The 22,800-nt window shown below is 51.7% G+C and overlaps 2 protein-coding genes across 3 annotated transcripts in view; both read left to right on the forward strand.

The window, feature by feature from the left end:
* The window catches only part of LOC129783537 (crossover junction endonuclease EME1-like), a 178,276-nt gene that overhangs the window by 139,600 nt on the left and 15,876 nt on the right, over window positions 1-22,800 (forward strand). The window lies entirely within an intron of this gene.
* LOC129783556 (olfactory receptor 14J1-like) lies at window positions 13,755-22,610 on the forward strand (the record flags this gene model as incomplete). The annotated part of the gene is made up of 2 exons (XM_055793512.1): window positions 13,755-14,219; window positions 22,551-22,610. Coding segments are annotated over 2 exons (525 nt in total), but the record flags the coding sequence as incomplete, so codon positions are not given.

Raw genomic sequence — 22,800 nt, forward strand, 5'->3', positions numbered from 1 at the left:
ATTTAAGGCACACTGGTAGAACAATAGGAACTTATTAGTTTACCTTGACATAGCAACAATTTCTATTCCAAAACTGGGGGGTTTCTTTCTACGCGGCTTTCTTGATTAACAAAGTTACATATCGGCGCTATCCGTTCCCTTATCTGGGTACTTGTTTCTCTGTCTGTCTGGTTGCCTCCTCAACTGTAATGGCTCAGGGGTCTGCAGTTAGCTTGTTCCTTTGTTCCCAGGGCTTGTGCCCTACAAGTTCTAGCAAGTCTCTATTCATCAGGCTATCAGTACTTGGACTCTTGTCCTTGAGGCCTTGTCCTGCACTGTAACACTAACTTCCACACTGACAGCACCATGGTATCTTCCTTAAATTAGTCCCCATGCTGTCCCTGGTGGCTCACCTTTCTGGTGTCACGGTCTCCCGGGATCTTGCAGCCGCCCCGCTGCGCTATTCCGCTTCACCAGGCCCCATCTCCCCAGCAACCCGCTGGTCACAATCTCAGGATCTGCTCCTGACACCCCTTACCGGGGTCATGTCGGCACAGTCTCAGGGTCTCCTTAGGATACCCCTTACTGGGTCACATCAGCACCTTGGGGTCACCAATTGTGGTGATGCAAGTCAAAACCGACTCAAAAATGTGGAGTGGCTGGAAGAACACTGGCAAATTATGAGCAATCCAGACCAAATAACTTGGTTGTAATAACAGGCCGCAGCTCTAACAAGCTGCAGGTGTTGTGAAGGACATGTGCAAGGCCAAGGGAGACAAAGAAACTGCATTCGCAGAGAGGTAAGAGACTTGGACAGAAAGGTGAGAGAAAGCAGGATGCCTGCACAAGGGGGGAGCAGCGTGTGGGCACCACCCTGGGACCAATCAAATGGAGTGTGATGCCGCATGGACAACAGCTAAGTGACATGGAAGACGCCAGGAAAGACTGATGTAACCAAGCGATGAAACAAGGTGTTGTTTACATTGAATTATTTGTCCCTGACAGAAGGAAGAGAAGGGCCCCCGTTGTTATACACCATCAGGCTATTCAGGGAAGTCAAACACAGGCCATGCCTGGGGTACAGGTTCATTCTAAGAACATGACTACAGGCAACTGGGAAGGACCCAGTCCAGTGTTGTTCATCGGTAGAGGATATTTTTGTGTTTCCACAGATAAAGGACCTCTATGGGTCCCTAGCAGATTTGTCCGCCCTGCATGTCAGCTCCAGAGGAACGGAGAAAATATAGGTGACAGCTTTATCTCCAGCCAGTCTTTAACAAACTCTGTGCAGAACTTGGGCCAGTCCCATCCACCAGAGAAGACGTGCTGTTGACAGCAGCGAGAAGACAATCATTTGGGTCACGAGCTTGTAATGCTGTGTTGAAAAAAATTTGTAATAGGAAGAATGCTGTTTGTGGAAACTATAGGGAACGAGCAGCAATAATGTTAAGTTGTGGTAACTGTAGACGGAACTTTGTTCTAGGTTGTAGCCACTTGCGAAATGATTATGCTTTGTACTTAGATTGTCAAAAGAGCTTTGCTAACATTACTTTTGAAAATACTTGTAGGGAATTTTTGAACCTCAAGCCAAATCAACATTTTCCAGCAATATGGATGCCAGAAAGTATTGACAGCAGAATAGAAGCTATCTCTTGGTGGGCCTTGAGAAAAAACCTAACTGTTGTTTTAGCTACAAAGAAAACACAAGCTCTTGGCTTGTGGTGCTTCTTTTGTCAGTTGGGAACAAGATTGCGAGATAATGGAATTGTTTGATCTGCTTGTAGGGCTGATAGGAGTCATCAGCATGCCCTCACAAGGAACAGCATGGGTTCCTGTCCAACCACAAATGCACATGTGGGTTACCTGGGCCAACAAGACAGGGCAAGATTCATTTTGCTTATCGTTAGCTACCCCATCTGACCCATTTCGTACCTGTTTGATTGGGGTCCCTTTAAACCATGTGAAGGAGTTTGGGCACTGGACAACAGGTAAAATATACTCCGACTACCTCAACCAAGCAGCAAATGACTTTTGCACCATCAACAGTGGGTCTGTGCAAGCCGATTGGTGCCAATCACTTGGTATTCCAAGGAACCCCTCGGGGGCTCAAGCGTTCCAAATTGCTCAGGGCCTGAATGTTACCGGCATGGAACCTCAGGAGCTTGACATCTTAGGATCTATGCCGGGAAACTACTGTTTATTTTGGGGGTTTTGCAAGAAAGACATTGACTCAGGTAATTTTAGGATCCACAAACCAAGAGATGATAGTACTTGGATTGCCCCTGGGTCCCCCTGGCATTCTAACATCACCGGCTACTGTAACGATTGGACTTGGCCTTTTTCATGGTCTGGTGAGACAAATGAAAAAGCAAAGGTGTTGCCTCGGGGAGTATTCCGCGTTTGTGGAGATGGTGCCTGGCCCGCCGTACCTGCAAGGGCACCGGGAGGACCATGCTGCTTTGGCAAACTAACATTATTTGCCCCTAGTATCCATCAAATGCTGAACATAAGTAACAAGTTTAAACGCATCAGACGTCGTGTATACCAGTTGGGACCTGAATGTACAGATGATGTTGAGTTGTGGGAACGTCCATCTGTCATTTTAGCATCACTCTTTACACCACAAGTTGCTTCTGCCAAGGCTCTCACTCAGTTGAGACAGTTGGCTTGTTGGACAGAGAACAAATTAACATTACCTCCAGAGTATTAGATGACTCACCACTGATGTCGACAGTATACGACATGCTTTAATACAAAATCGAGCTGCCATTGATTTTCTGTTATTAGCACAAGGACACAGCTGAGAGGATTTTGAGGGAATGTGCTGTATGAATCTTGCTGATCATTCTGAGTCCATTCACAAAAAGCTTTCCCAACTGCAAGATAATATGAAGAAACTCAGTGTTACTGAAAATCCTTATGACGAGTGGCTTAAAGGATGGGAAAACACTGGCTGGTAGAAAACCTTATTGATGGAAGGGATTAAATTTTTGTTGTTATCTTTGCTGTGCTTGTTATGTTTTGTTGTATTTTCTCCTGTGTGAAGAAAGATTTGGAATCAATCGTTGATAGAGCCTGGGTTGTCCAAAAAGAAAAAGGGGGATGTGTAGGGGAATTCTTGGCAGAACAAGGGCATACTGTCCCCTGGCAGGAGTTGGACAACCCTGGCCTGCAGATTACAAAGTTCCTTTGAAGATCGTGTACTGTCCTTGAATAGGCAGAATAAAGAATAATGAGCATTGTACAAGAACAAGGCCGGGTGCCAAGCAAGATATGAAAACCGCTAGGGTAGCACATCCTTCTTAGGCGCTTGCAGCATGACAACCAACGCACAGGTAACATGAATACGTAACCGACAGCCAATGACTGTCAGGCAGCTGCCGCGTGAACAGTGCATTAGAAGTATAAATATGACAAAGTTGCTACATAAAGTAGGACGACATGTAGCCACATTGGTGTGATTGTCGTTACCTGGCTGACTTTCCGATTGGGACCCTCTTCAGCCCACACTGCCCCAGTATGTCCCAGTGGCCTCCAGGTGGGGTGTGAGCCCTTCCCCACTGCTCTCTCAGCCTGACCATCCCGCTGGTGTTTTACCCATCTCTTTCTCTTTGCACCCAGAGTGTCATGGCCTCACGTGGGCAGAAGAACGCTGATGAAAACCATGACAACAGTTTTGCTGAAGCTGAGGGAAATGACATCCACTGTGGAGCTCCTCACGCACAACTGCAGGCTGTCAGGTTGGCGAGGCAGGAGTTACCCTTGGAAAATCCACCTGGACAGTTACCCGCTCTGGTGCCAGAAATGTCACCCAAGGGGACTCTAACTGGTGGCACACCACTCACAGAGCTGCACTTATGGACTCCTTCCAAGAGAGTTGCAACACTTACTCGTCCTTTCTCACAAGTGACCTCTGCCAATTCATGGAGCTTTCAAAAGCGATACTTCAAAGAAATATTAATTTTATACCAGAACTTCACCATTATTACTACAATTATACCGCCTGTCCTTAAGTTTCCCATCTTTAAAAAATTTGCACCTGAGCAGGGGACAGTGACGACTTCTGAAGTCGTATTTTCAGCAGACTGTCTCAGCAAAGGCTCTTTCAGTTATTTACCAGTTTCCTCCTCCCTTTAGTCTTTGGTCTTTTAGGTACCTCTCACCTGTGCTGCTGTTTTTAGCTTCAGGAAGGAAAAGCTTGCATGTCTCCCCGCAGCCAAACTGTCTCCTTACCCAACCCTTCCCTTGTGTTTAGATCTATATTTCCGTATCTAGCACCTAAAATGTTTCTCATGAGAGTGTCCCTTGCAGAAAGGCACCTCATCAGAGACAGCTTGGACATGGCATCCGCTTGTGGAGGCTGTTGGCTTATTTATGACACTTGATCACTCTTCACAGTGCTTGCAGATCTGAATAATTCTTCTGCACCTGTGTGCAGCAAGTCCTCTAAGGCAAACAGGTGGGGGATGGTGCAAAGGAGCTGCAGCACCCACCTGCAGAATTGAGGGGAGAAGTCTGATGTAAGGAGAAGGGCTGTGAGTCCCAGGGGACAATGAGAAAAAGGGTGGTCTTGGGGACATTCACAGCAAGGTTGTCCATCCTGTGTCAGACCTCAAGGGACTGTGTTTCCTACCAGTCCAGACCTCCTGAGGAGATCCTCTGCATCATTATCACTTGGAGATTGCTGCTAGAACCTCGTCTCTAACCTAAAAAGTAGCAAAATACAACCTATGAAATAAAAAATAATTATTTTGAAGTGCACATTGAAATCCTCTCTCTTATCTGCACAAATGGAACAGATTCAATTAGCTGCACAGGTCTTGAAGACTTGAAGGAAATGACAAAACGGCAAATACCTCATTAGGGCCTTGCGGGCTCCTGCCATGAACCTGAGCTGCTGAGAGCAGACTGAACCAACCACTCAAGGAATCTAAGTCAGAAGCAGCACTGAAAATACCTTCAAACATTGATGGGTCCCGCTGAGGGCCATTGCTGACAAAGCGTCCCCATGGACTCGTTAGAGCAGCTAATTAGAGGCCAGACCTGCAGGTAGGCAAAGGTACTGTGTCGGTGGCTGTAATGCTGCAAAACACATTTGGATTATTTCTGAAGCAGAAAGACCCGGCCCTGACCCCCAGGCTCTTGGAGGGCAGAACAGAAGACCCTCCAAATCACGTTTCCTGTCACAGGCCTTGGTGACATGGGCAGCTGCCAGTGCCAGGGGGACAGAGGCCTCAGCCCCCTGTGGGGCCATTCAGCCCTGCTGCAGCCCGGGGCCATCTCCACTGCATGTTGCCCTACACTGTCCATGTGGCACCTCTTTCCACTCTGGGGGTTGGACTCTTCCTTGCTTTCCTACCCAGCCCTCACACCCGCATTTCTCTGCCTTTTCTGAAGTTTCTCCCCTCATCCCTGCTTGTTCCTTGAAGCTCAAAGCCATGGGACAATCCAGGCTCCCTCTGGGTGAACTCTGGCACCAGAGGGCAACCCTCAGAGAATACCAGTTGTTGCGTATACATAGGTCATTGTTGGAGAATTTTTAGAGATATAAAAAGCATTTGGAAGCATCCTAATATTTGTCATGAGTCCCAGGAAGTTCACACCTGCTATGAAATTGAAGACATTTGGAATATGCTGACGTCCTGGTTTCCTGATTTACAGCTCTGGGTTAAGAAGTTTATCTCCAAATGCCTTTCTCCTCTTCCTCTGTGATCACTCCAATCCGTTCTACCTATGTAGCTTCTGCTTTAAGGTTCAGAGTGGAAAAGCTGGACTGTCTGTCAGTAGTGTCTCTAATATTCCCTACGGGCAACTCTTCAGTTGTGGCAATAGACCTCATGGGGATTTGCTTGAACTAACAATACGACAGCTGAGAAATTTATTTTTACATATTAATTTTTAACCCACTCCCCCAACACACACCCTGATAAGCAATCCCTCTCTTATTCCTGTTTACACCCTCTTCTCTAAAGGAAAGCAGCCGATAATTACTGCCAAGCACTTCCTATATTCACCTGCAGAGCTGGCTGGAGAAGTCTGATGTCAAGTGATGGAAGTGCCATGGGGCTGAGGAGATAAACAGTGGGGCTGGGGAGGTGAGAAGTGAGGCTGTCCAGACCGTGTTGAGCTCCAGGGACTGCTTTTCCCACCTCTGCACAACTCCTCAGGAGGCATGCTGCATCAGTTGCCATTGGAAAAGTCTTCTATCACTTCTCCATAGTGGTCATTACCTGCCTTCCTCTTTAACTATACTTCTGAAACTTATGAGGTGTTCAAGCCTTGAAGACCAGATGTCCCTGATGGAAGAGAGAGGGCTCGTCAGGGCGTTCTCCCTCGTCATGAGCCCAGGGTGTCTGTGGTGTTGTGGACTTCAGGTGTTCAGAGGAGACTGAAGAAACCTCTCAAGAACACCAAGTCAGGAGCAAAGCCCACAGCATCTGGAAGCGTTAATGGGCCCCACTGAGGGCCATGGCTGAGAAAGCCTCCCCATGGCCTTGTTAGAGCCCATCCTTGGAGGCTGTGAGTGCAGGAAGGCAAAGGCGCTGTGCAGGCAGCTCTGCTGCTGAGCAAAGCCTTGGCTTACTTGATGAAGCAGAAAGGCCAAGCCGTGACCTGCAGCCTGTGGGGAGGTGGGTGCTGTCCCTCACACAGGGCTCAGGGCTCTTCCTGGGCGCCATGGAAGGTGGGCATCCAATGCCCAGTGAAGGACAGCAATGGCACAGCAACTTCCAGCTTCCCCATGGGGCTGCAAGGAGGCAACGATGCCCCCGTGCCGGAGGACATCATGTCTTGTCATGGCCCTCCGAGGCAGAGACAGCTGCCACAGCCAAGGGGACACAGACCTGGGTTCTACTGGTGCCTTCCAGCCTTGCCAGTGCCCTCTGCCCTCTTCACCACAGGCTGTCCTGCATGGTTGGAGCCCTGCCCCTGTTTCCCTGCAGGCTGTAGGCACCATCTCGCTGCCCTGCCTTGCTCTCACCCCAACATTGCCATACCTTCGCTGAGGTACCTCCACTCTCACTGGCTGTTCCTTGAAACACAAACCATGGGCTGATCCAGGCTCCCTCTGGCTGAGCTCTTGCACCGCAGCAGGACCCTTGCAGTGACAGTTCCTCCTCCCGATAGCCACTCTCCACCATCAGAGCTTTCCTTTGTCACATTTTCTCCTCTCTTGAGATTTTTCCCACTGCCCAGCAAAGCTTTACCACCTCAGGAACCGCCTTCCAAGCAGGGAACCTAACTCAATAGCTATTTTAGTGGTCTTTCCCCTCAAAAAAGTGAAATCACCTCCACATGGCCTTCTAAACCACATGGCTGCTGCTGGCCTTTCAGCTTCTCCCCGAGACGTGACCAAGCCCTGTGCCTGCTGGTGTTCTGTCATGTGCACAGGCAAAATGGACATGACAGCCGGTACCCCAGCCCTTTTCCTGGAGAGGTCCTGTGCTGTAGCTTGGCAGAAGGACTTTCCCAGCCATGTTCCTGTTGCTGGCCTATCACCTCCAGAGACAGAACTGACCTCACAGGCCCCTTCACAGCCAGGCACGTCCTCCTGTCATGGAGTTCCTGAGACCCAGTTACTCTTTTAATAACATACCCCTCCATCACCCTCCTTCTGCTCTATGACCTGACCACAGAAAAGCAGCCTTGTTTCGTTCAGATTTATCAAATTCATTTCCCACAAGCCATTTGAGTGGAGAAACCTTATTCACATGAACTTCCGTAGTTGTGTTGACACAATTTATATATGAGCTTCCATATACATGGCTTCTTTTTCCAGGTTGGACTGACCACTGGAGATCATCGAATCCAACCCTCCAACTGAGGCAGGGTCAGCTAGAGCAACTTGCTCAGCAACTGGTCTAGCTCGGCTTGCAATATCATAGAAGCATAGGAACAGAGAATCATTTAGGTTGGAAAAGACCTTAAAGATAATCAACTCCAACCGTTACCACAGGACGGCCAATCCCATCACTAAATCATGTCCCGAAGCACTGCATCTATGTACTTTTGAAATTCCTCCAGGGCTGCTGATTCCACCAGCTCCCTGGGCAGCCTGTTCTAATGCCTGACCATCCTTGCAGTGAAGATGTTTTTCCTCTTATCCAATCGAAACCTCTCCTGGTGTACCTTCAGGCCGTTTCCTCTTGTCATGTCACTGAATTTCAGGGAGAAGAGACCTACCCCACCTTCCAGGTCTACAACCAAAGCTTTCAGGTCTACAACAACCTTTCAGGCAGTTCTAGAGAGCAGAAAGATCCCCCCTGTGCTTCCTCTCCTCCACACTGTAAAACCCAAGTCCCCTCAGGTGCTCTTCAACAGTCCAGGGCTCCAAACCCTTCACCACCTTTGTTGCCCTTCCCTGGACATACTAAAACACCTCAACATTACTGTTGAAGTGAGGGGCCCCAAATGGAAACACAGTGTTCAAGGTGTGGCTTCAGCAGTGCCAAGTACAGGGGGTCCATCACTGCCCTGGTCCTGCTGGCCACACTGTTTCTGATACCAGACACGATGCTATTGGCCTTCTTGGCCACCCGGGCACACGGATGGCTCATGCTCAACCATCTGTCAACCTGCACCCTCAGGGTACTTCCCCACCAGGCAGCCTTCCTGCCACTCTGGCCCAAGCCTGTAGCCTTGTGTGGGGCTGTTGGGACCCACGTACAGAACTGGCACTTCTCCTCGTTGAACTTCATACAACTGGACTCAGCTGAACACTCCAACCTGTGCAGATCCCTCTGCAGAGCCTTCCTGCCCTCATGGAGATCAACAGTGCCACCCAATTTGGTGCTGTATGCAAACTCACTGAGGGTGCACTCAATCCAGATCATTGATGAAGTTCTGAAACAGGACTGGCCCCAACACTGAGCCCTGGGGAAAGATCACTCCTTATGGGCCGTCGTCATTTGGATGTCACTCCATTTACTGCACCTCTTGGGGCTTGGGTGTCCAGCCAGCTTTAACCCAGCGTGGAGAACACCCACCGAAGCCATGAGCAGCCAGGTTCTCCAGGAGAATGCAGTGGGAGGTGGAGCCAAAAGGCTTTCCTAAGGTCCAGGTAGACAGCATCCACAGCCTTTCCCTCATCCACTGGGCAGGTCACCTTGTCCCAGCAGCAGATCAGATTCATCAGGCAGGACCTGCCTTTCATAAACCCATGCTGGCTGGTCCTGACCTCCTGGTTTTCCTGCACCTCCTGTGTGATGGCGCTCGGGCCGATCTGCTCCTCAACCTTCCCTGGCACTAAGATCAGGTTGACAGGCCTGTAGTTATCCCCATCCTCCCTCCTGCCCTTCTTGTAGGTGGGCAGCACGTGACTAACATTCAGCCTTCTTGGGCCTCCCCAGTTAGCCAGCACTGTTGAAAGTCATCGCTGTGGTGAGGCAATAGAGAAACAGACCAATGATTTTCAAAGTGTCCCTGCCTCACGGGATGTCCATTGTCAAGGACACAATCAAAAGCACCTTGTCCTTTCTGGATATAAGGGTCACCGGAACCACGTGTCCTCTCGGGCGGCAGAGGTATCACTGGCAGCAATGCCTTCTCCTGCAGCACTGCACAGTCCAGCCCTGCGTGTCTCTGGTCCCAAGGACAGCATGGATTGCTCTCCTTAGGGACATCTCATTTCACCTTCACAGCGACCTCTGCCCACCACCCCAGCATGCTCTGCAGCAAAACATTTTGCTTGCGTGGGACCTTGGACACTTGGTACCCATTATTATTTTTGTTGTTACATGTCTGAGCTTGGCCCAGGTGACACAGGTGTGGTTCAGGGTAACTGCTCTGAAATAACCTAAATCAGGGAGAGGAAGGGGAAAAGTCTTATTTAAGCAGCGTGAGGAAGCCTTAGGATCAGTAACCTGACATCTTACTGGGGAATTTAGAGATCCTGTGGGTTTACATGGCAAGGGTTTGGGAGTGGTTTGGAGGTGTTTGTAGGGCTGGCAACGGTGAGAAGAGATCAAGAGCTGACTCCGTGGCCATAACAGCCACTTTCATTTGACTCCAAAATGGACCAGCCCCTGCCCAAACCTGAGCCAATAAGCAATCGCAGTGGCACCTCTGTGATACCCTATGGCAGAAAGGACAAAACACAACGGGAGAGGAGTGAGAATGATGTGAGAGAACAACCCTACAGACATCAAGGTGAGGGAAGAAGGAGGGGAGCAGCGAGACAGAGGCTTGGTGGGATCCTGCAAGCCAGTGGTCAAGTAACCACGCGCTGACAGCCACAGGGCAGCACAGTGACAATGCTCCTTTAGGTGCCTGCACGTTCTTTGCATCGGCATTCTAGCACAGCTGCCAGATGGGCCAGCAGCTGTGATGCTCCCCTGGATCTGAAACCCTGCATCATTCGTGTCCACCTTGGTTCTAGGAGCAAAGCAATGGTGGAGTCTCCTCTCCCAGGGGAGTGAGGCAGGAGAGCAGCAGAGTGCAGGCCCCAGGTCACACACTGGCAGGCTGTGGCCTGTGCCGAAGGAGGGAACGCTCCTTCGGGTGCCCTGGAATTGCCGCACAAGCATGAACTCCATTGTCAATGTTGGAGCTGTTGGAGGCTGCTGTCCTTGCCGAGCAGCTGTGCTGAGCTCTGCCACCTGCCTTGGCACTTGGTTCCCTCAGTGTCACAGCTCTGTCTGCAACAGGACGGGCTGCAGCTGCCTCTGCGTGGGCCCCTGGCTGAGGGCACTGCTGCACATCTGGGCTGAAGCCCCCCAGCTGTGGCACCAGCCCAGCTCTGCCTGGCCATAAGGCACCCTGGTACCAAGTGTCCCCGAGCCCGTGGGTGCAAAGGCTTTGCTTCAGAGCAGAGACATGGCCTGGGCAAGGGAGAGCTGAGTCTTGAGCCCGGAGACTACAAACCCCGAGTTACACGCCTACATTGCGTGAGAGTAACTGAAGCCATCACACAGCAAAACCCCACACTGGAGATCTGAGCTGCTTTCCTCTGAACTTCCCTCTGTGCTGGCTACTGAAGGGTTAACAAAAGGTGACTCTCATGCTGAAAGCTTTTTTTTCTAGGAAGGGAATTGCCACTGCTGGAAATAAGTGTGTCCCCCCAGGTGAGGCAGGGCCCATGAGGGATTGCCTCATCCTGCTGCCCAGCAGGTTCCCCTGCAGCCCCAGGGACAGCTGGAGGGAGCCCAGAGGGGCAGAGGAGGGAGGCAGGGAGAGCTCAAAAGCAGCCCTTGGTGGGAGGCTGCTGAGAGCTCCCTGCTGGAGAAATCTGCAGAGCCCTGGAGCCGGTAAGTGTGTGGCTGCAGGGCAATGCCTCTGCAGTTCCTAGCCGGGTCTGCAGCAGCTGGGCCCCCCCCAGCCTGTGGGACCGTGTGGGAGCCTTGTGCTGTGGAGGAGGCCAGTGTGCTGCAGAGCAGGGCTTCCCTGCTGCAGCGTGGGAGGGCCAGGGCATGTGGGCTGCCTTGTGCCAGGGCCGGCTGCAGGGCTGTGAAGGTGGCTGTGCAGGCAGGGGTGCCCAGGGCTGTCCTTGCCAGCAGGGTCCCTGCAGCCCAGGGGGCTGTGTGCTGGGGCAGGGGCTCTGCCGCCTGCCAGGGGCAGCTCTCAGCCTGCCGGGGGGCTCCCGTGCGGCTGCGGGGAGAGTGTGTGGGTGCACTGAGCGAACCCTATCAGGGTAATGTTCTCGTGCTGTTGAGTGGGTGCTGCACTGGTCAGGGCTGCTCGCAGGTTCTGCTCATGCCCACCTCATTTCCAAGGCGACTTCTCATGACCACATTCATGGCAGGGGTTTTCTGCTGGAGTCTCTTCTTGCCAGTCTCTGCTGCCACTTTTATCTTGCTCATCTTGGTAGGAATGGAATCTGAACTGTGTAGGTCAGAGCAGGGGCTGAGATGCTGAAAGCATCACAGGGAGGTTGATGAGGAAGGTCAGCAAGTGCCTTCCCTCCCCAGCACGCTGCAGGGGAAACCAGCATCAGCTCTCCTTTTCCCTCCGGCTTTGGGGGAGCTGCTCTTCCAGCTGTGCAGACAGAGAGCGGCTGCAGGGCAGAGCTGGGCACACAGGGGCTGAGCTGGGCTCTGTGAGCGCTGGCAGGGAAGAGCCCTGGGGCCAGAGAAAGAGCTGCTGGCAGGGACAGCTGCAGGCAGCAGAGCCCTGGGCAGGGAGGGGGGAGATGCTGAGGGGAACCCTGATGCAGGGCAGATAGGGGCACCTCCTGGCCATGGTCTGCCGTGCAGGTGCCTTCCCTGAGCAACACACCTCTGCTCTCCTCTCCCACCCAGCACAGCCTTTAGACCGTGGGTTACATGTGTTTCAACAGCTCCTGGTCCAGCAGAGCAGCAGGAGGGATGAAGTGCATCTCTCCTGCTGCCACGGTGCCATTTCTCGCTGAGCAGAGCCTGAGGGTGACTGTCCTGCACTGCTGCTGTGTGGGAGGTGGTGTGCCGGGCTGGGGAAGGGGAAGGAGTTCCCGAGTGTCCCTTTGTCTCTCTCCTGGCCTTGCTCAGATGCTATTGGCATTGCAGACAGGCTCTCTGGCAATCGGGGTTTCAGCTGCCGGCTCAGGCGCAGATCTTGTGGGTCCTCCTGTGCAGACATGTCCACAGCAAGGAGGTGTCCCAGCTCTCCCTTAACCGATGATGCTGTGGGCAATGCAGTCTGTGAGGCTGGGGAAGGAGCTGAGTCTGCTGCAAGAACTTGCCATGGGCAGGACCCTTGACTACCTACCTCGGGTGTCCACCCAAGGTGTATGTGCCTGCCAGGGCACACAGTGAGCCCTGGGTGTCCTTGGATAGCAGTGTGGTGCTGAGCCTTCGGTAAGGGATGAGGCATTCTGTTCTCTGCAGTGGATCCCTCTGCTCTCAGCAGTGCCTGGCTGCTGGTCAGGGTAACATGGCAGTGTGATCACTCTCCATCTAGAAAGGAGCAATTGCCGGGCAGCTGGGAAGGAGAGGGATGGAGAGAGCAGAGTGCCTGCCTCTGCCCTCAGGCACAGACAGTGCCCTCGCCTCTCAGCACTCACTCTGCTCTCCCTGAGCACAGCACAAAGCCCTCCTGACCTGACTCTGGCCATGGCCGTTGCTCAGCACGGGCAGAGCCGATGCTGACAGGCCCTTCTGCGCTGGGAGCAGTTTGGGCTGAGCCAGTGCAAGGCCAGGACTGGCCCCTGCCCCCAGGGTTCCCATGAAGCCCCTGCTGCAGAGCAGGGCTCACTGCTGGGCAGCCAGCGGGCACAGCCCCTGCTCCTCACAGCACACTCGGCCAGCACTCAGCACAGCTCCAGCCACGGCTCTGCAGGGAGCTCTCCTAGGAACGGCAGAGGGGGGACATGGGGCACCAGGGGCGGGTCTAGGAGAAACGGCTTTCATTTCAGTCAGGGAAGTATCCTCTGACTTCTTGCTATCTTTCCTCCTTGAGCAGGTTCCCATGCCCAGGGGCAGCAGATGTCCAACAGCAGCTCCATCACCCAGTTCCTCCTCCTGGCATTGGCAGACACGCGGGAGCTGCAGCTCTTGCACTTCTGGCTCTCCCTGGGCATCTACCTGGCTGCCCTCATGGCCAACGGCCTCATCATCACCACCGTAGTATGTGACCACCACCTGCACACCCCCATGTACTTCTTCCTCCTCAACCTCTCCCTCCTCGACCTGGGCTCCATCTCCACCACTGTCCCCAAAGCCATGGCCAACTCCCTCTGGGACACCAGGGACATCTCCTACTCAGGATGTGCAGCACAGCTCTTCCTGATTGTCTTTTTCCTTTCAGCAGCGTATTTTCTCCTCACCGTCATGGCCTATGACCGCTCCGTGGCCATCTGCCAGCCCCTGCACTACGGGACCCTGCTGGGCAGCAGAGCTTGTGTCCACATGGCAGCAGCTGCCTGGGCCAGTGGGTTTCTCTGTGCTGCGCTGCACACGGCCAATACACTGTCACTGCCGCTCTGCCACGGCAATGCCCTGGGACAGGTCTTCTGTGAAATCCCACAGATCCTCAAGCTCTCCTGCTCACACACCTACCTCAGGGAAGTGGGGCTTATTGTGGCTGGTGCCTCTTTATGCTTTGGGTGTTTTGTTTTCATTGTGCTGTCCTATGCTCAGATCTTCAGGGCTGTGCTGAGGATCCCCTCTGAGCAGGGACGGCACAAAGCCTTTTCCACGTGCCTCCCTCACCTGGCCGTGGTCTCCCTCTTTGTCAGCACTGGCACATTTGCCTACCTGAAGTCCCCCTCCATCTCCTCCCCATCCCTGGACCTGGTGGTGGCAGTTCTGTACTCGGAAGTGCCTCCAGCAGTGAACCCCCCCATCTACAGCATGAGGAACCAGGAGCTCAAGGGTGCAATGTGCAAACTGATAGATGGATGTTTTTCTGAAGGAATAAATTTATGAATAGAATTTATAATGTAATTCATCAAAGACCCAGACTGCCTTCTGAATTTGTTGTAGTTGCTTGTGGTATTTCATTTCTGATAAAGATGTCATCCCCATTCTAATTCCCTCTGTGATTTTCCTTTCTGAAGGTGCCCTGCTCTCTCTTTGTTTAACAAAGCCAAAGGGCCACTGAGCAACTTTATCCTTGGATTCTCCCTTCCAAGGCCTTTCTGGATCTGCAGGGACAGTTCCTGTGTCCACAGACGGAGGGGAAAAAGTTCCTGGCATGGCAGCACTGCCAGGGAACACCACCCCTTGGCTCTCCATTGCTGTCCTCCTTCCACTTCCACACTCTCCTTCTGACCCCCTGTCTTGGTGTAAGGCCTGAGTGCTCTGGCAGCTTGGGCACTGCCGTGCTGCGTGGCAGTCCTGTGAGCGCAGGCAGGGGCAGGCAACGGGCACTCTGTGACGGTGCTGGCCTCCATCAACTGTTCTGGATTGGTGGAGACCACCTGAATGCAGCGCTGCAACGTGCTTCCTTGAACCGCGGTCCCCGTGCCCGTTGGTCATGACGAGGGCCATCTCCGAGAGGTGCCGAGCAGGGCGCGACACCCCCGGGCTGAGGTGCTGCCAGCCTCTGGCAGGGGCAGCAGGAGGCCAGGCAGTCACTGTGCCTGCTGCAGTGCTCTGCCTCCGCACGTGCCAGGGACGGGCTCGTGCCTCTGAGCACCCCTGTGCGCGTGAGGCTGGGGTTCAACCACGGCAGCAGTGCATGAGGCCAGCTGAGGTGGGGACACCTCCCAGGGCACAGCCGTTCCTGTGTGTGACTGCAGGAACAAAGGCCACTGTCCCAGGGAGATTCATCTCACCCGCCTTGGGCAGGCTCATTGCAAGTGCCTCGGTCTGATCACGGCACCCTTTCTGGATGGTGCCCTCAAATGTGTCCGAGCAATCAGGGAGGTTCTGGGGTCCCGGCAAAAGGCAGACACCCAGCCTTTGTTCAGGAAAAGCAAGAAGGACAATTGGGAGAAATACAGGCTGCTCATCCTCACTGTAGTGTCTGGGGAAATGACGGTGGAAGTACTGCTGCAGCCATTTCCAGGTAATTGTGGGACATCAAAGGGGTTGCTGCACCCATACGTATTGAGGAAAGAAGGGGATGGTTTGTACCTGCACCTTTGCAAGGGCTTTGAATTTTTCTCCTGCACTTTCTGTATAGGCAGATGGGTGACTTCTGGAGTGAAGAAATGGAGGACACTGTGGGTGGGAAGTTGGCTGGGGGCTTGTGGCTATCTATGTCTCGAGCTAGCTCAACAGCGTCAGGGAGCGAAACCCGACCTTGGGAGAGAGACACAGTTATGCCTGTTGGAAGGAAGCCATGGGAGCAAGAGGAGAACCTTGAAGATAGGGAGTGGTCTGCAGAGCTTGTGGCCTTGTAGATAAAGGGAGTTGCTGAGCTGCTGTGTCTGTAATAAAAGAAGAGCCCAGAGTGGAAACTTGCTGAGCACAGTTACAGGCTGACACGTCAGCCCCCTGCAAAGGTATAAAAGGCTTGCTTGATTTTAATAAAGTGTCTTCGAGGTGTCTTCGAGTGTCTTCGTGCCTTCGATCTGCTCCCAGAGTCGGTGCATCATACGCCACAGGGGCTCAAGACCAAATGTCACCAGTGGTCAAGTCCTCCTGGTGGCCACTGACTAGTGGCATCTTCCAGTGCAAGCAGTTGGGCCAGCTGTGTTGAATGTCTTTATTGTCTCCCAGTACAAGTTGACAAAGTGGCTTTTCAGACCCTTCTGTGGATGATGCCAAAGTGGGCAGAGCCCTTGAGAGATGCCATCCAGTTCACCCTGCCTTGAGCAGGACAGCTGGACAAGGGCCTTTACAGGGGCCTCTCCCAACCTGAGATATTCTGGGACTCATTGACTCACTTCCCTGGAGAGCCATCCGGTGATGGGGGCAGTGGTGGCACTGGTACCAACCTGCAGTTAGAGAGGGCTGCAGGGCAGGCTGGGTCGCCTACTGACTGGGTCGTTCGAGTGAGATAAACCCTTGCTTTTCCTCAAAATCCAGCAGTGGAGCATCCGTCCTTGAGCACGACGAGCTTTGTGCATTTACCTGCTGTGCCCCATGCACTGCTGCGATGTCACTGCTGAGGCGGGTGGGAATGGCTGCGTGCAGGGGCTTGAAACGGGAAGACCTGGAGCTAAAAGCACTGCCAGAAATGACAGGTGTTAGCTAAAAGACTCAAAAGTGTGTGCTGGTTTTTAAATAAAGCGTTTTGCCCCCCATGGGTTGCTTGCTGCGATGAGGAGCAGGTAGCAGATGTGTCACCGGGGCCGGTGAGACAGCCCCTCTCTGCAGTGACCCCTGCGTCACCAGGACAGTGATGGGCGGCAGCGATGGCCCCACAGAGCAGAGGGGAGATGCCCATGTGGTGTTTGTTCTCTAGTGGCTTTTTGATTTAGGAACTGGCTGGAGGGGATGTGAGCGGTGACACTTCACCCTGAGCAGGGACCCGTTCCTCTCGGGTATTGGTTTCTTCCCTTCTGTGCTCCCCTTCCCGCTGTCCCTCCCCACCGCCGCTTGCTCCTGTGTTTTAGAGACCCTGCCTGAGGAGGCTGCAGCCATCAGCATCTCACATCAGAGGGAAATTCTCCTGGAAACAGCTCCAATGTAGAAAAATGGCTTAATTCCCCAGTCGAGAGCAGCAGGAAGGCTGAGCAGACACCTGGCTTTGCAGTTGGAGAGCACGTTTTATTGTTTCAAAGAACTTTTCCCTGGCTTGATTTGGTCCAAATTAACAATTTGCTTAATGAAGGCTTTCTGGTAGCTGAGTGCGGCACCACTCGGCAGGAAGGGGCTGCAGGCAGCCAAGGGGAGGACTGGGGATGGGGTTGGGGTTCCTGCAGGCTGCCCCCCAGCACTGACCCTGAGCGAGAGGGGGTGGCTTGAGGGGGGGTGCAGGGAAGCCTGTGATGGGGAGGCACACTGCCCATTTGCAGCCCAAGCAATGCCCTTCTGCCCCGTCAGATGGACTGGCCCCGTGTAACTCAGTTTATCATGTGTTTGCATCACTGTGGTGGCTGAGGCTGCTGGCCACACCAAGGGAAATGCTTGTCCTGCCCCAGCTGTGCTGTTCCCCACTCCTGCCTCCCTGCCTGCACCTGGCCACGCTGAGCACCTCTGATGATCTGCCTCTTATTCCTGGAGTACTTAGTACTTACTTACTCTCACTTCACCTAAACTCTGCTATGGACACAGCATCTTTCCCAGATCAGTCTCATTGCAAATATTTTGTTTCATCTCTGCTGATTTCCCAGCAGTAGCTGAGCCCAGCTGTGCTGTATCACAGAAAAGCTTGTGGCAGCAGCCACAAAAAAAATCATCACAAAGCCACCGCATAAAATTTGCTGTGAAGCTGCAGCATAAAATGCCCTAGTGGCTTCAGAACATTTTATTGTACCATTGCTACACATTTGGAGGTTTTGTAAAATCTGTATTTTTGAAGCAGACTGTTCCCAGTGGGCTGAGAACTGCCTTTGAAGTGTGCCATGGCCTTTTGATGCCACATGTGGCTGAAGAGTGGGAGTTTTTTGGGTGTTGGAAGTGGTGTCAAAGCCACAGCTGGTTTACTGGAAAGTCAAAGGGAGCAGAATCCCTTGTGCATCTCTTGCTTTCCAAACTGTAAATGCCAAAATATACAAACACCTGCAGCAGTGAAACAAAAAAAAAAAACCCAAAAACCTACAACCAAACCTGAAAAATAAATCCCCTACTCAGTGTAGCTGCCAGTAGCAGGCTGAAGTGCTGCTCTTCTGTGTCTCCAGACCTGAGCATGTCACCTCTCGATTCCCATCGGTGTGATTTGGGACATAGCTTTTGGCCACATGATTGAGCTGTCATTGCTGGGGGTGGCTGTTACAGCTGCACCTGTGCTGCCTCCTTTTTCATCTTCCCGTTTTGGATCCTGCCTCTCTCTGTAGCATCCCAGGGCTGTACAAATGAAGGGACCTGCTGGGAAACAAAGTGCTTCATTTCACATGCTTACACATCCTAGCTGTGCTCAAAGCCACTCCTTTCGCTGTGAAGGCTGCCCCATGTGTGAATGAGGAGAGAAGATTGCCTCCCAGGCACATGCTCCAAGCTGCAGACGAGATTCCCACACACCTTCTGGGCCACGTGTGTTGCAGGCTGAGCCGTGGTGCCCGCCTGGGCACCGAGCAGAGGGGTGCGGATCAGCACCTTTCCCATCCCCACTACCCAGATGCCCATGATTTCTCATTAACCCACACCCTAGCTCTTCCTGGGCTGCCAGCACTGTTTGCATGTCTTTAGCAAACTGTTTTGAATAAAGTGATTCTCCAGGCTAGGACACTGGAAGTCAGGAATACAGACGGGCTTATGAGCCCTGTAAAGGCTGGTGGGATGCTTTTAAGCAGTCACCGTTTTGCAAGTCATCTGTGTGTAACACAAATGAGAGATACTGGGCACCTGCTGCATGGGGTGAGTCGTTGTAGCACAACCCGTCGTTGTTGTGAGCCTTTAAACACCTCAGGTGTTAAGTGCAAGCAAAACATTCAAGGGTCTTAGTGACTTCAAGCTCCTTTAGCCAGCCTGCATTAGCAGTGCCTGACTCTTGCAATTAGGTACCCCACAACCCTTCGCAAAGAGGCTCTTGGTGACCTGTGCTGACCCTGTCTGAGCCCCAGTCCCCTTGGGACATTACAGAAGTGTTGAGCCAGGGCTCTGTGCCACTGCAACATCTGGCCGTGCCTCCTCCTCGCAGCACAGCAAGAGCTCCTCCTCATTTCTCAGCTGTGCGCCGAAAGCAATGGGAGCTGACGGCAATTTCACTTGACCAGAAGAGAGGGGCAGCTTTCTGCCTTCACTCCCCACGCACGGTGGCAGCTCTTGCCAGCAGTATCAAGCATGTACTCATGTACCTTCCACTGCTCGATCTTCTCATGAGCTGCCCCTTGCAGCTGGCTCTAGCCATGGCTGTACCTCCGCAGCACCGCAGCCGTGCCAGGGCACGCCGGGCAGGCACTCGCTTGACTGCTTTAATTGCCTCAAATTAATTACATTGCAAGGGGCTATCATGGTCTGTGAGTGTGGAGGAGCATTTGCTGCTGGAGCCCTGTTAGGCATGCAGACCTAGCTGTGAGACTAAGATACTACTAGGATCAAGAAGAAAACAACTTTAATTTGTTGACTGGACTTCCTCTTTACTCCCCAGAATCTCTTTGCATCATCAGCAAACGCTGGTATTTCCTCTTTGCTCTTTTTTTCCAGCTCATTTGTGAAGGCATTGGATGACTGGACACTGCAGGCAACGCTGCCCGCTCTGAAAATTGACCATTCACTTCCACACGTTGTTTCTTATCTTTCAACAAATTATTTATTCATATGATGACCTTTGCTCTTTTCTCATGGAGGATTAGTCAAAGGATGTTGCTCAATGCTTTCTGATAACCCAAGCAAACTGCAGTAATTGTATTTTCCCTTTTCTACCCCGTCATGGGCTCCTTCAGAGAGCTCCCATCTGCTCCTGAGGCAGAGCTGCTCTTTTGAAAACCTATGATACCTTTTCCCCAGTATCCTTATCCTTCTGCATCTTCATTCTCTTCTTTATTCTGCTTTCTCTTAATTCATCATGGTCACTGCTCTGTAGTCCCTCAGCTTGTCACTGAAACCTTTCTGGAAAACTGGCATCATATTAACCACCGTCATCGTATTAACCTGCTACACCAAGAGCTTTCAGCAAGAGGCAACGCCACAGCTAATGCTGAAGCTATTTCATCCCTGAGCTTTTTTATCGCTTTCGGGTGAATACAATTCTAAATCCTTGAAAAAAAATTCACACAGGAGGGAAAGAGCATAGTCTGGCGTATTTATTTTACTTCATTGATTTTCTGGACCTTAACTCACTGCATAAAAAGAAATCTATGTTTTAGGACATAGGGTGGATTATACTGACTGCAGAATACTTGAGATGGGAATGGTGCTTTTAAAAATTCGTTTAAAAATACCAAGTCTGGACTGTTGACCCCAGGTCCTTACAGAAGGGATAAATGAGCTGTTAAATATGCCAGAGAACATTATTCGCTATCTGCAGCTCCTAATACATAACCCCTGCCATTATCGGGGGTGGGGGGGTGGTGGTGTTAGAAAGAAAAGGAACAATGAATAGGAATAATAATAATAATAATAATACTTTTTCTACTATACAGAACTCTTTTTTTTCCTACTAGGACTGGTTGTGCCCAGGCTCTTGCTGCTCCAGGCTGCCTGCTTCGCAGCTCTTTGCTTTCTGCAGTTACAAATCTTGTCATGAATTTGAGTGTTTCTGTGTCTTTACGATTCTTCTTAGAAACATTTTCTGTAAATTTTGCACGCATGAGTCTGGAAAATAAATCCCCACAAGGGCTGTTAATGCAAATTGGCTGTGTTAAGCTCAGTGAGCGTGAGTGGCTAATGCCTGTCAGCTGTGGTGAGACGTGGGCTGCAGCTGTAATTAGGGGGTTGAACCATGGAGGAGTAGCACCAGTTTTAGCGGGGCAAACCCAGGCTGGGGGGTGGTGGTTTGAGAAGCTGAGGAAACCTTGTAGCTCCAGGAGGGCTGAGAGGCTGCAGGAGTCACAAAAGAGGACCATGAGCGTGTGAAAGCTGGAAGTTTTGTTATTCCTAATGAAAGGTTTTGCAGTGTTTGGTGTTTGTACTTAGAGGCAGTTGGGCAAAGGGGAGCAGGAAAGCCTTTTAATAAATTAAAGCTGGGATTGATGCTTGAACTACTTGTGGGGTACAGACAGTAACAATATAAAACCTGATCTCCTACTTTGTCCCTGCTGCAGGGGTGCAGGTATGGATGTAGCAGTTACAATGTAAGGAATGTTTAAAGGACATCTGTGTTCCCCTCCACGTTTCTTGTGCTCCAGAGAATATTAAGTCCCAAATCTGTTTTTCACTCTTTATCCTACTGCTACTCCCCTTCCCTTTAAGTTTGAAACTGTAGTGGCTGAACCCTTTGGATCTTTATGAGCTGTCTCAAAGTATTCAATTCTTTCCTGTAAAAGGAATTGCTTTGCTTTGCTTTCCTTCCCCACCCCTCCTGAGACTGCCCATCTTTTGCACGCATCTGTTCTGACTGGATGGTTGCCCTTGCTGTGATGGCTGGTGGATGGGAAACCACAGACTGCAAAAAGAACCATTGCACTGCTTTCTTCCCATGTGCAAGCAAGGGAGAGGGGCCTGCCATACCTATGTGGCAGCTGCTTTTCCACAAGCTGGGATGTCCTTAGAGAAGCTGGTTTGCTTTATACCTACTCTCTGTGTGTGTACTCCTGGGCTACTTCGTGATGGAGGAGCAGGGAGGCAGCCTGAGGTTGTTGGAGGGCACCTTGAGTGGAAAGAAATGGGATGAAATGGTCTCCACTCCTTCTGAATCCTCAGAAGCAGAGTCTGAGTGAAGGACGGGTCTTCATGTTTGCTCAGACCGAAGAGCATCCAGTGTCCCACCCGGGTGGCAGACCTGCCCCTTCTCTTGTTTAGCAGCAGCAGCAGCCAGCGGGGTGGGAGGGAGGTGTCTGTTGCCAGCTCCAGCCTGGCTCTTCAGCAAGTCCCTGTGCTGGGAAATCTTTTATTCTTTGTCCCTCTACTAGGAGGCTCTGCTTCCTCTCAGGGTCGCAGTTTTGCACAAAGAAGAAATCTCCCCCACCCCCCACACTCCCTTGCACAGTCCCCACGTGTTTCCAGGTGATTACACGGTGATATGTGCAGCCTTCTGAATACTAAAGCACTTCAGACCTTTGTCTTTTGAGTCACCCTTCTGCCTTGGATTTTCTGCATTTTTAATTTCTGCTCATCGCTATTTTCTCATTCCCTTCTTCCCTAGGGTAAGATAAAATTGATCCTGTGGCTGCTCTTTCTATGCATCTCATGTAAAAGTGCAGCCCTCCATCTTCTGCTGTCATGGCTCAGGCTGTGATAAAGCAGATCAAAATGTAGGTGATGTTGGTTTTGTCAGGGGTGCCTGAGAACTGGGATTTAAAGCTGGCATGCTGTTCATGCATGTGGTCTGACAGCAAACCTGCGGAGATGCTGTACCTCTGCTGACTCAGCTTCCCCCATGCCTAGGGGGTGCCAAGATGGGGAAGGCTTCTGTGACTTTTGCTGAGGATGGGTGTCTTGTTTTCCTTTTTACAACAATCTGTGAGTGGACAGGTTTAAGTTACTGGTGCTCTGTCTTTTTTGCTGCAGGTCCGTGATACCAAAGAGCTCACTCAGCTGCAGCTCATTGATAAGGAGAGGGAGAGCTAATACTCTCCCCTCTGTCCCAGCCAGATGAGGCGTGGGGGAAGAAAGGAGGATTCTCCCATTCTGACCAGAGCTCCTAGCCTCCTCTCTCAGAATTGGTAACGTGTTGTCCAAAAAAATCCCAGCTCTTGCTAGTTGGCATTTCTTGACAAAGCTTTTTGTCAGGACATCTGATGAGTTCTGCTGTGATCTC

Source organism: Falco peregrinus, unplaced genomic scaffold (assembly GCF_023634155.1).
Source record: "Falco peregrinus isolate bFalPer1 unplaced genomic scaffold, bFalPer1.pri scaffold_51, whole genome shotgun sequence".
Lineage (NCBI taxonomy): Eukaryota > Metazoa > Chordata > Aves > Falconiformes > Falconidae > Falco > Falco peregrinus.